General features: G+C 41.7%; 1 protein-coding gene across 2 annotated transcripts in view; it reads right to left on the minus strand.

Annotated features, from left to right (window-relative positions):
* MORC2 (MORC family CW-type zinc finger 2) overlaps window positions 1-13,018 on the minus strand; it is a 40,427-nt gene that overhangs the window by 12,088 nt on the left and 15,321 nt on the right. For both annotated transcript variants that reach the window (XM_058157994.1, XM_058157995.1), the window contains exons 5-17: window positions 10,657-10,747; window positions 10,215-10,323; window positions 9,951-10,110; window positions 9,694-9,805; window positions 9,369-9,494; window positions 7,349-7,428; window positions 6,563-6,645; window positions 5,902-5,987; window positions 4,823-4,963; window positions 3,324-3,478; window positions 3,074-3,202; window positions 1,575-1,680; window positions 422-551 (exon numbers count right to left, since the gene is read on the minus strand). In XM_058157994.1, coding sequence (XP_058013977.1) covers window positions 422-551; window positions 1,575-1,680; window positions 3,074-3,202; window positions 3,324-3,478; window positions 4,823-4,963; window positions 5,902-5,987; window positions 6,563-6,645; window positions 7,349-7,428; window positions 9,369-9,494; window positions 9,694-9,805; window positions 9,951-10,110; window positions 10,215-10,323; window positions 10,657-10,747 — 1,508 coding nt within the window. The remainder of the gene's footprint in view (window positions 1-421; window positions 552-1,574; window positions 1,681-3,073; window positions 3,203-3,323; window positions 3,479-4,822; window positions 4,964-5,901; window positions 5,988-6,562; window positions 6,646-7,348; window positions 7,429-9,368; window positions 9,495-9,693; window positions 9,806-9,950; window positions 10,111-10,214; window positions 10,324-10,656; window positions 10,748-13,018) is intronic.

The following is a 13,018-nucleotide window of genomic DNA, read 5'->3' on the forward strand; positions in this document are numbered from 1 at the left end:
TCAGCCGCCTTTATTATTTTAACTCAAGGCCACGAAAATACAGAATACTCCTTCCTCTTCTTTTCCCCGCCACAACCACCACCCTGGGTGTGGATTTGGATAAAAATGATTGATTCCAAGTCATCCAGCCAACTTTCCTGCCTACAAGTGAGACTAGAACTCCTAGTCTCCTGATTTCTAGCCCGGGACCTCAACCACTAGGCCAAAGTGGCTCTCCAAAATACTCGCTTATATATGTGCATGTGTTTTTTAATTAGTGTAGAATCAAAAGATTTGTAGTAGAATTTGTAGAAACGTGGATGTATGGATGACTTTGAGCGCCGACAGTGAACAACTGCAAATACTTTGGTAGAATGAAGCTGCTGACTTGACCGGAGATGAAGACTGAAGAATGCCAATAGAGTCCAGCATGCAAACTTACCTGCAAGGCCTCCAGTTTCTCTTGCTGCTGGCGAATTTTCTCCGTCAGCTCTTTCTGCTTATCTTCCTGTGTTTTTTCTTTTCTCAAGAAGCTCAGGGGAACCTTCTGCTTCTGCTCAAGAGCGTCACACCTGCCACGAGGAAGGAAGAGGCAAAAAGAAAGCTCAGCAATGTGAAAAAAAGGATACATGGGTTTAGGGCGTATATTTGAGATCTATTATTAACACTGAGATGAAGATTTCACACACCACAGGCCTGCTTTGAATTAAACAGAGCACACCGCTTATCTGAATCAGATTCAGATTTATCACGGTGTTCTTCAAACTTCAGATACCCAAGAAACCCTTCTCAATGTGAAAAATCAGCACAGATCCCGTTAATAAGCTTCCTATATTTAGTTATGCAATCATGCATTTAACACAACGGAAGCCAAAACTAAATGTTGATGATTCTCAACAGAACCTGGGCTTCTGAGGAACAGAGGTTGAACACTGTGCCTCTGTTATTATAACCCATGGATTTGAATCCCGATCTGTGCTTGCGCATTGTTAACCATTTTACCAAAATCTTTCAGATTCCTTCCTTCCCATCTCAAGAGTTCCTTGGGCAGGCAGAGATGATAGTGCAAGCTAGCACCCTAGTTATTATCCTAATGTACCACCCACACGGTTGTGATGATTGCCGTACAATACACACCAAGTACTCCAAGGTATTACATCCAGCATAGGTATAAATCATCATTTAGCTGGATTCATGTTGTTCTGAGCATCAGTGATTAGCACAACTAACCCCTAACCAGGCAATCCCCAGGAGTCAATACAAATGATTCAAAGGCACCCCCTCCCCCACACACAAAAGCCACAAAGAATCATAGCCGATAGACAAATTGTACAGCTTGTTAGAATGTTTATGGAGAGGAATAGCGCACTCCATGGTGTATGGCATGGTATAGCTATAAGATTGAGCGAATAATTTCTTCTCTTCCCCCGTTTCTTAAAACACTTTGATTTGCTATTTTTCGTTCCTCCTGGCCTTTATTCTCATTCTCGATTCTGTTCAATAGGAGAAGGAGGAGGATTCTTAAAGCGACCCACCGACGGCAGTATTGCAGATGCAATTAATTGTTTAAACTGCTTTTCTGACTCTTAACCCACCTATCTTGCTCAGGATCGGGGTTCATGGCACACATCCAGGTATCTGGGTATTCTTGCTCCACGGAGCTGAGCTGGAATGGGAGCGTCCGCCATTTCAAACACACATCTATCACGTGAGGACATAACATACAATCAGCACGCTGAACGTGAGACACCTGTACACAGGTCTGTGAACTAAGGTACTGAAAATGCAATAAGTGCCAATGGTCTTATACATTTTTAGCCTGGTACACACAGAATTTCCTTTCACAGATTTTTTCATAGCAGTGTCAGAAATGTCACCTACCACCCACATTACTTCATTTGAACTCAATATAAGCCCCGAGGATGTGATATTTGTCTTCCCAAGATAATAGCTGCATTGTTTTACTACTATTACTACTAGTAGTAGTAGTAATAGTACTACTACTACTACATCATAGCCATACAATGATTTGGTATTTGTTTTACCTCTAATTCTAATTTGAATTTCTTAACGTATATTGTTTTTTAAATTTTCTTAGCTACTTGAAGTTCCCTCCAGAGTAGGTAGGTTATAAATCGAATCAATCAATAGTTAACTAAGAAGCCACGTACACGGTTTCTGTATGTGGTTTCTTATTGTCTGAGAAAACGTTCTGCCTACGTGCTTTGCACAACAGGCATGGCAATCGTTCATCGGCGAAGAATCACGAGAGAAAGGCAATGATGGAAAATGGATTAGTCCTTCTCACATATACAAACAGAATTCTCCTTTTTCTTGCATGTAAGAGTTACTTTGCTTTACTTTCATGATGTAGTTAGCTATAAGGATTACACTTCGGTTTAATGTACTTCCTAACTACAACTGGCAGCAAACTATATTGGTCTCTTCAAGGGTGAAATGCTACCGGTTCGCACCAGTTCGGGTGAACCGGTAGCGGCGGCAGGTGGTTCGGAGAACCGGTAACGATGGCAGCACAAGGCTCCGCCCACCCGCCCAGACATCATTACTTCCTGGTTTTAACCAGGTTTTAACCAGGAAGTAACCTGTTTTTTATTTTCTGCACATGCGCAGAAGGCTTTGCGCATGCACAGAGGGTCCACTTCGCACTTTCAAATCGGAAGGTAAGGTAAGTAGATTTCACCCCTGGGTCTCTTCCACTGACAGTTAGTTGAAAATATTTCGGGAACTGCAAAAATGTAATTTGCGGGCTACAAGAAGCTTCTAGGGCTTCAGATTGTTCACTACTCTTGTGCAAAGAGGACGTTAATACCAAGGGGCCCTGCCAGCAGTTCGATCCTGACCGGCTCAAGGCTGACTCAGCCTTCCGTCCTTCTGAGATCAGTAAAATGAAGACCCAGATTGTTGGGGTTTGCAAGACGCTGACTTTGTAAACCGCTTAGAGGGGGGCTGCGAAGCGCCGTGAAACGGTCTATAAGTCTACGTGCCGTTGCTATTTTTGCTATTTGGCTGTGACCGCTGGCTTTTGCTGCCTTTGGAACCCAGAACAGAGAAAACTTCAATTTACCACACTTACCGCACTGAATAGTAGTTGGGATCTCCATGGCTCTCCGCCTTTTGTAACGCAATTCGTTTGATGGCGGCTGGTTCCAGTTTGCAGAGAGGTAGCCAAAATCATCCCAAAACTTGCTAATGCCTTTCTGAGCTGGATGGTTTTTAATAATTAAAAAAATATATACATGTCTTTTACAAACAAACGAATCTGTCTGCGTTCATAGGATTTCTCCTTTCCTCTCCTAACTCCCCCCACCCCATTGACTTCTTACCGATCTCAATATCCTTCCAATACTGAGCCAAGTACTCTCCCATTGCTTTTAACAAGTGCCGATATTCTTTTGCGTCTGCAAAATCCTGCTTGTTGTGCGTCGGTTCCAAAACGAGGTAGGGGACATCCACTACCCCAACCACTCCTCCGCAGGCCCTATGGAGAAGGAACACGGGAGTCACCTTTCCGGGCACCAATCCAACAGCCCAATGTCAAGTAGAAGGAATACGGGGAAGATGGATCCCCATGACAACGAATAGGGGAAATGTGTTGGGAGTAGATGGGAGTCCTCAACTTATGACCACAAGGGAGCCCAAAATTTATGTTACCAAGTGAGACATTTGTTAAGTGAGTTTTGCCCCCCCCCTACGATTTTACGACTTTTCTTGCCGCGGTTGTTAAAGCGAATCGCTGTCGTTGTGAAATTAGTAACACGGTTAAGTGACTCTGGCATCCCCATGGACTTGGCTTGTCGGAAGGTCGTGAAATACGATCACGTGACCCCAGGAGACCGCAACTGTCATAAACGTGAGTCAGTTGTCTAAATGTAAGTCATGTGACGGTGGGGATGTGGCAACGGTCCTAATAGTGGAAAATGGTCCTAAGTCACCTTTTTCAGCACTCTTGTAACTTCAAACGGTCACAAAGTGAACTGTTCTAAGTCGAGGACTACCTGTGATTGATTCCTCTAATGCCAGCACAAGCCTCTTATTAAAATGGATCATCTTGAGATCCACTCATCTAAAAGAATTACACATCCCGTCTCTCAATGAAGCAGATCCTACTGCACAAGAGACCAACTGCACATCATTCCATTCGGAGAAGAACAAGCGTCTCTCTTTGGACTGAGCCATAAATTCAACCAGGCATAGTTCAAGGATTGTGTTACAATTTAGAAGTGTAACTAGCGACGGACAAAGCCAATATTGGATTACTGAGTCCTTCAGCTAGTATCAACCAACTTGTATTTGAAATCCAAAAAACATCGCTTTGGATGTTCCCGACCGTTTGCTTAACTCTCTTGTAATCCCTTTTTCTTCAATCTCTCCATTCTGCGAAGGGAGGCAGAGAAAAAAGAGCAAACAATTTCTGTAGGGAATCTCTCCTGTGCCTGACCCGCACATAATGCTGATTAGCTGGCTGAGGTACAAAGAAAGTAATTTTTTTTTCAGCGTCGTAACTTAGAACAGTTGCTGAACAAGGCAATTGGTAAGCAAGGAATAACTGCACCCTACTTGGAAATAAATTTCCCATGAAGAAATTTAGAAGCCAGCAACTGAACAGAAATTGGATGTACACCACATAAAAAAAAAATGGAACGTGCACATTTTTTTAGCACTCGATACAAATATCTGCCTGGCATCAGAAGTTTCTTCCTTTAAAAATATAAAAGTCCAGCTCGCTCTCAACAGAAATAAAAAGCAAGAAAAGACAGACCCACTTCCTCTAAAAAGAGGTCTACAATTATAAAGGTATGGGAAAGACTCCGCGGGAACTCACATGCCACCTTCCAGCTGTGGGCCCACCTTCTCATACATCTTAATCAACCGACTGCAATTGTAGACAAACATCCCGTCCAGATGGCGCTGCTCTATGTTCACACCGAAAATGAAGTTCAGTTCTTTGGGCTCTTTAAGCGCTCTGCAAAGCAGGAAATCGAGTCAAAAGAAAATCCGTGGATATTTAATCTGGGGGACAGTGATTAGAGCAATAAAAGAAGACTCAAATTCTTGCTTTTATGAAGCCATGTTCAGCCAGTTTCTCAAACTACCTTGTAGAATTAGAAGCAGGGATAAAAGCAGGCATTGTTCCAAGGGCTCCTATTAATAACCAATAGTTGTTGTTATTGTTACTATATTCTGGTCAGCAGCAACGAGTGACAACAGATCACCTCCTGTGAGGAATAGCTGCAAGAATCCACTACTACCTCACCTCCAACAGATGGCCATCCAGCCTCAATTTAAATGCCTCCAGTGACGGTTCAGTCTCACGAAGCGTTCTATTCCATTGTTGAATAGTTTTTTTCCTGATAGGAAACTTTCCCAGGGCCCTATCAAAATTCACCTTTTAAGGACATAAATACAATTTAAGCCCCTTGCGTACTTGCCCTGTGTTCTGCATACATTCTAACGATTCACCCTTTTTAAAGATTTGACAGCTATTTCCAATCTTCCTCTTTTCCAGGTTCAACAGGTAGAGCCCAACAATTTCTGATGCTAGGCAAGGAGGTTGCTGACCTTTGGCACATTTTACAACCTCTCTTAACACCGTTGTTAAGTGAATCGCTGCATGGTTGTTTTAACGAGCCCGGCTTCCCCACTGACTTTGTTTGTCAGGAGGTCACGAAAGATTATTGCAGGACCCCTGCAAACGCCATAAACGCAAGCCAATGACCAAGCATCCAAATTTTGATCGACTGACTGTGGGGATGCTGTAATAAGTCTTAAGTGTGAAAAATGGACATGTCACTTTTTTCAGTCCCGTTGTTAACTTCACTTTTCACTTCTTTAATGGACCACTTATTTGAAAAGAGAAAAAAAAGCAAGGAACATGAAGGAACGGGTATCTTGTCCACTCACCGCTGTTTTGCCTCCCTGATCCTCTTTTTAACATCTGCCTCTCTCCGTATGGTGATTGCTAAGTCTTGAGCCTGGCGCAACATAACCTACAGATGTAAAAAAAAACCATCTCAACTTAAAACAGTGAAGTAATGTAATTTGTCCGCTTAACACTCATCTCTTTATAACAACAGCTTGCTTGCTCAAGGCCTGACGCTCCGATAAGCACAGTGGGGGCCCGAGTACGTTGCCTGTTTATAGCGTATAGCTGCAATTCAGAAAATCTAGCCCCAAGGATTTGTTCTATTGATTTCAGAAAACATCACACAGCTGGAACCCACAAAAGTTAAACACGCAGAATTTTGTGAAGGTAAAACTATCATAAAAGGAGCATGGACTGCTGCTGAAGTCTCAGAGCGTCCAGCTCTCTCTTCCTGCTTCAGACATGAAACATTTTTCCAAATAGTGAAACAGGCAATTATATAACAATTAGATGTGTGAGCATATATGTACACACGTATTATTATTATGATTCATCATTAGAATAGATTAATTCTGCCATTTTGTCCTCCCCATATACCAAGCACAGCCAGAAGTTCTTCAGTTCAGCTCAAGGAGATTTCTCTGAATCTCTTCTCAGATACCAAAATTTCACATTTGCAGTCAAATGCGGTGTATTTACCCTGGACTCTCGAGAAAGATCTCCTCCCAGCCGCAGCTCTAAAGCACGGGCTTTGCTTTCTGCTTCCCGGGCCTTCTCTTCCACTGTAAAAGAGAAATTAAATCTTCAGAGAAAATGTATAGAGTCAGTCTTGGACATACAACCAGTTGCTTCAAAGCTACGATGGACTGGATTTACAGCCATTTACGGTGTTCCATGGTCACCGGGTGATTTCCAGAAATGTTAGGAACCTTGCTGCCTTTGCCGTTTCCTTTTCGGACCCAGCTTCTCCAGGGAACATGGCTCCCAGAGTGCGTAGGAAACTTCTAAAAGTTGCGCCACCTTCAGAAAACCCGGGTAGCTTTTTTTTTTTTTAATTTGAATTTATATCCCGCCCTTCTCTGAAGACTCAGGGCAGCTTACACTGTGTTCAGCAATAGTCTTCATCCATTTGTATATTATATACAAAGTCAACTTATTGCCCCCAACAATCTGGGTCCTCATTTTACCGACCTTATAAAGGATGGAAGGCTGAGTCAACCTTGGGCCTGGTGGGACTTGAACTTGCAGTAATTGCAAGCAGCTGCTGTTAATAACAGACAGATTTAGTCTGCTGAGCCACCAGAGGCCCTAGCTTTCCAGAGGTCAACACCGTTATCGGAAGGCTTGGGGAGCCACACGTAGGAAGGCGATGCAGTTTGGATACAAGAACGTGTGCCAAACTTGGGCGCTTGGTTTAACGCAATTGTATGACTTGGCTGGTTCCTGCTCCGATGGGTTGCCATGCCTTTCTTTTCGGGGACTCACCAATCCGAGCCATATGCTCCGCTTTCTTCACCTCTTGCTCCGCTCGAGTCTTGAAGCGCTTGGATGTATACTTGTACATCCTGTTGCAAGAAAAAAGAAAGGGGGTGTATTAATACGGCCATAATTCTCAAAAAACGGTGCATTCCGTAAGGCTTGTATTTCTTTTGAATATATAGCAATAAAGCAGACCTCCAATTTCTTAAAATGTATGGCTCAGCTAAACCACACATGGTATTTGCTAATCTCAAAATGCTTGAAACAAAAAATTCCGGAAAAAGCCACAGAAAACCATTTCTATATCGCTGTTAAGAAAACTACAAGAACTTTTTTTAAATTTGAATTTATATCCCGCCCTTCTCCGAAGACTCAGGGCGGCTTACACTGTGTTAAGCAATAGTCTTCATCCATTTGTATATTATATACAAAGTCAACTTTATTGCCCCCAACAATCTGGGTCCTCATTTTACCTATCTTATAAAGGATTTAACCAAAGTTAACTGGAACAAGCCCTTAATTGTACCTTAAGTGAGTAAAACAAATCTTAAAAGAACCAAAAGATGATGATGGGTCATACAATTGAGTTTCCTCCGCCTGACTGCACAGATGTGAATTCTGAGCCTGAAATCAAGCAATTTTAACACCTGACTGATATTTTGACTATCCACAGCAAACAGAAATTTCATGAAGATTAGAAATACAAAGTAATCTTATGAATTACGACAGTAATTGGGACCGGAATGTCTGTCACTAAGTGATGTAGTCGGAAAGCGTGACATTACGTGATTGCGTCACTGATGGGAATCCCAGCACTGCCATTCTCAACCGAATTCTACTGGTCATTAGCCAAAGGCCCACCCTCCCCCCTCAAGCCAAGCCATTCCGGGCTGGGTCATTCCCCAGACCCAAACCTCACTTCTTCCAGGACAACCTCTCCTTCTACTCCCTCCAAACCACCTATTCTCCCCCTATCTCTGTCCCTTTGGTTGCCCTGCATCCTGCACCCTGCCTTGCAACTCCACTGTTAAAAGTGCCACAGACACCAAGCAGAAAATCTCGTGACCATAACAAGGTTATGTCACGTCTCAAGTCAGTTAAATAGATCACCATGGTTGTTAAAGTAAGACATCGTGTGATTAGAACTTGCTCTTTTACTTCCACATTCTCCATTAACTCGGCTTGCCGGAAGCCGGATAGGTAGCGTGCAAAAGATGGCGGTTTATCTTGAAATCCTCTAATTGCCCCATTCCTGGCTAGTAAAACAGAATATACTGTAAATGACCAGCACTGCAAGCAATTCTTATTTCCTGATGTTAATCCTGAAGTAACATATAAGATTACCGGGTTTTGTGTTGTGGTATATAAAATTAAGAGAATGAATAATTAAGAGCATTTGAACTTGTTTGAGGAGGGAATGGCTTAGCCTCAGCAAAGTCATTTTTTACAACGTCTGCTTCTGTGCTATATTTTTCTCAGATCTGTCAGGGGCTCCATAATTCCACACTTTAGATATTGACTAAGAAGAATGAAGCCTTTAAGCATATTTTTGGACCTTCGGGATATTTAAAAAAAAATTTTTTTCTTTTCTTCTTTCTTTCTGCTGGTTGATAATGACTGCAATAGTTATCTGTTCGTTCATTTGCAAGTCTTTCACAAGGCATTCCGAGTCTCTTTAATCTGAGGACAAAAATTGTGCAAATACCACGCAAGGGCAGCGGTAGGGATACACTGGGTACAAAGTTTAGTGCAGGCTCGCACGACTTGTAAAGGGGAAAGGTCACACTGAAAAAACCAAAAAATAACCGTAGTATCTTGCATGCTGATGAAAGAATTGGGATGATTACTACAAGCTAAATTTGAAGTAAGTTGTGACGAGACGAGACGAGATACGATCTGAGAGATTGGCAAACGCAAAAGGGGATTTCAACTGGACAGTCGTCCAAAGTACGATATTTCGTTGAGTTCGTTTAGATATCTGAAGAGAAGTCGCTGGCTGTAAAAGAACTTGGCTATGCAATCATACCTAGGCTTGAATAAGCAGCAGGAGAGTCGTTTAGTTTGTACTTTGTGACCATGGATGAAGATCCGCATTCTGGGGTCAATGTAGAGCACAGCAGCATATGCGCGGAAAGAACGGCGTTCTGGCTTCCTGAAACGGAACACAGGCTTACGTATCAGAGGGAGAGAGAGAGAGCAGAGGGCACATAATCCTAAAAAAACATTCTCTTATCTCGTACTAAATTCATCATCTGCAAACTGAGTGATTAGCGGCATGCAAATTATGTTATCCTTGATTAAAGACAAAAAATAAAACCAGAGCTTGGATTGCGTGATTCTATCAAACCTACGTTCCCTCGGGTGGAGTTTCAGCCATCTGGATATCTCGGGGATCAGAGGTCACATCTAGCTCAGGTTCTCCGTTATCCATCAATTTGAGGTTGAAGACGATCACCAAAGTCCCTGTAAGAGACACAGTGCCGTTAATCCTCTCGCGTGCGCCTTCTTCCTTCGAATAGATAGTAGCCACGCGCAGAAATACGCTACGTTCAAAACTCTCTTGATTTCAAAGAAGACCATCCCTTAAAAGTCTGCTGAATTACACTACCTTTCTCTCCAAAGATCTTGTCAAACTGTCGCATCACTTCCTGCTCCGATTTGAAAGGAGAATACTTGTAAATCAATTCAGTCTCGATGGAAAACTTTTCCATGTTTTCTGTCAAAGGCTCTCTGGTGCGAGCATTCCAGGTAGGCAGCGGAACAATCACCTGCAAATTTAAAAAAAAAAAAATTGCTTTAGGATAATTCTATTTCAGCGGTCTTGCAAAACCCCGCGCGTTCTCTATTTTATCGAGGCAAAATATTTGCAAACCTCATCAATGCCTTCCTCTTCGTGAAACGTGCGAGACAAGAAGAGACACGTCATAGTGTTTTCCTTCTTCGTAAAGAGGATAAAATCCTTGCCGATCCGCATGGAACCTCTGCAGAAAAGAGTTCAGTTTATGGAATTATCAAAATCAATGCTGCCAGGACATACTGAAAATGACATGGCGGGAAATAAAGCTTCCTTTGTTTAATTAACTGAAAATCCTGTTAGCTCTGGAGAGGGCTAAGCAAAAATTCAGAGAAGTGCAGCTTCTGAGAAGAATAAAATCTGACTATAAATAAAGACACGAGGTCTTTCAGTTTAACTGAAGATCTTTGGATGCAGATGCTCTTTTCCACGGGGCTTACTTTTCAGTAAGTAAATTTTTCTTTTTAGCAGTTTAATGAAACAAAAAAAGTACTTGGGAGGCGGGACTCCATATACCTACGATTTTAAGCCATTGCCGTATTGTCCAATCTGTGTGGATTCTGGCGACCGTTTAGCGGATTTGCCAAACTGAATAACGCTTGCAGCATCATCTGAAAGTAATACAACAAATACGTTACTAGCTCCCTCAAGGTACTGGAGCTTCAGATAAAGGTTTCTTCGAGGTATGTTTCAATTTTCACAATCTCTATTCAGAAGGTAGGGAGGTATGTTAAAAGGTAGAATAGATTCACAAAGCCACTTGGCAGGCTTCTGTTCTTCCGATGACAATACGCTTCAAAACTGATCTTCAATAATCACAAAGGTACAATTGCATTGTATGGCAGAGCAGATGTAGTTGCAAAGAAATATTGTTTTCTGTACTGGGAAAGCCACCAAACAGTTTTCTAGATTATCGCATTTGCACACCATATCTCTTTCCGTCAATTTATTCTGCGCATTCCAAATGACTTCATTCGTGTTAGTTTCTATAAATAAATTAGATGTTACGGTTCAGCAGCATATAGTTTGGTCACAAAAAATGGAAGCCTTTGCTTAAAGCTTCTGATGGTCTTTACTTGATTTCTTAATCCTGTGACGATGTAATTTTAAAAAATGCCTGGAAAGATGAACAAACTGTCGGTACAATTAAAATCCATTTCCTTTGTCTGGCTATGAGCAGCCAAATATCACAGGTACATCATGAAAGAGATCGTGGATTTTGAAAATATTAAACTATCTTCAAAGTCATATTAAGTGTTATGTTAATTCTTTCTTCATAGAACCTAACCACCATAGGTCATAATTTTAACAACAAAGAGGATTTATTCATTCCTTTTCTATACAAATATAATGCGTTTGATCAGACTAAAACATTTTTTGTTGAATAATAATAAGCCAGGGTATAAGACGTACTGTAATTCCTGTATGAATCAAAACTCCAAGCTAACTATCCAATAACCGGTAATTAAACTGGAGTTATTAAATAGCTATCAAGACTGACAGCCACTGATAGCTTAACACTCCATGAATTTCTCTCATCCCATTTTAAAACCAACTTGTTGACCCAGGCCTGGCACGATTTCTGAAACAGTTTTCTCGTTATTTCCCGCTCACTGACTTATTTTACAGCAGTCCTTAAATACTGACTGCTTGTTTAACAACCCTTCATAGTTATGAAGAAACTGAAACTGAAGATCTGTGACCAACAATCCTCTTAAGTTGTGGCTATCACAGCATTCCCAGTTACGCGATTGCGTACGTTATGGTCATGGAGTCCTGCAGCTCCATCGTTGCCATTTGTAATGTTTGTCAGTTTTCGACCAAGTCACTGGGAAAGCCAGCAGGAAATTGCAAGCTCCAGTCACGCACTTAGTGACTATGGTGAATTATTTAACAACCAAGGCTGAAAATTACATCACAAGTTGATCACATGATCTTTCGCTTTATGACTATGTCGCTTAGTGACAGAGTTGCTGGTCCCAATTATGGTTGGTAAGTGAAGACTACCTTATATAGCCTTAAAGCTCTGATAACAAAGAAATGATAGTATCAAAAAACAAGTTAGTTTGAGCCAATAGCAATACTGAAATGCTTATCAATTCAAAATGCTACAATCTAGGCCAAAAAACAAAACAAAACAGAACTAGTAAAAGTTTGCCATGTCCAAGGTATAGGACTGTCAACTACAATCATGTGTACAGCTTTTACAAGATATGATATCAATTGTAACTGTATTTTCCACTCTTGGGCACTTGTTACATGAAGCTATGTACAATTTTTTTTTAACGTGGATGTTTTCCTTTTTTGCTTCCTACTGTCAGTGGATTTGTCAGATCCAAGATGACAAGGTAGGTGGATCGAGCAAACAGTAGGCAAATTCAAGGCACTCAGGTGAACAAAGTGGCTAAATGGAGTCACTGAAGCAGTAGGCGTGAGCTTCAATGGACTCCAGAGGATGGTAGAGGACAGGAAGGCCTGGAGGAACGTGGTCCATGGGGTTGCGATGGATCGGACATGACTTCGCAACTAATAACAACAACAGGTGAACAAATCATCACCCAAGGCAGGCAAAACTTAAAAACCCTTAGTGAAGAAGCCAGCAATAAATAATACCTTAAATAAAACAAAAGGGACTTCTGGCAGTTTGAAAGGTATGTTGAACAATTTGGTGAAAATTTTTCCTTTCACCAAATTGTTCTAGTAGACTGACATGTCTTTCATCACTGGCAAGGGGTACACATTCTCCATTCAAATCGCATTCAGGCTGTGGTAATTAATTCACGACCTTAGGAGAGCTTGCTCTTTTCTCCCAAAACAACACCAGGGCGGCCATGAGTGATTTTGCTGGCCGGATGAACCCCCGTGGCCAAGTTCTTGTCAAT

Source organism: Ahaetulla prasina, chromosome 15 (assembly GCF_028640845.1).
Source record: "Ahaetulla prasina isolate Xishuangbanna chromosome 15, ASM2864084v1, whole genome shotgun sequence".
In the NCBI taxonomy this organism is placed as follows: Eukaryota; Metazoa; Chordata; class Lepidosauria; order Squamata; family Colubridae; genus Ahaetulla; species Ahaetulla prasina.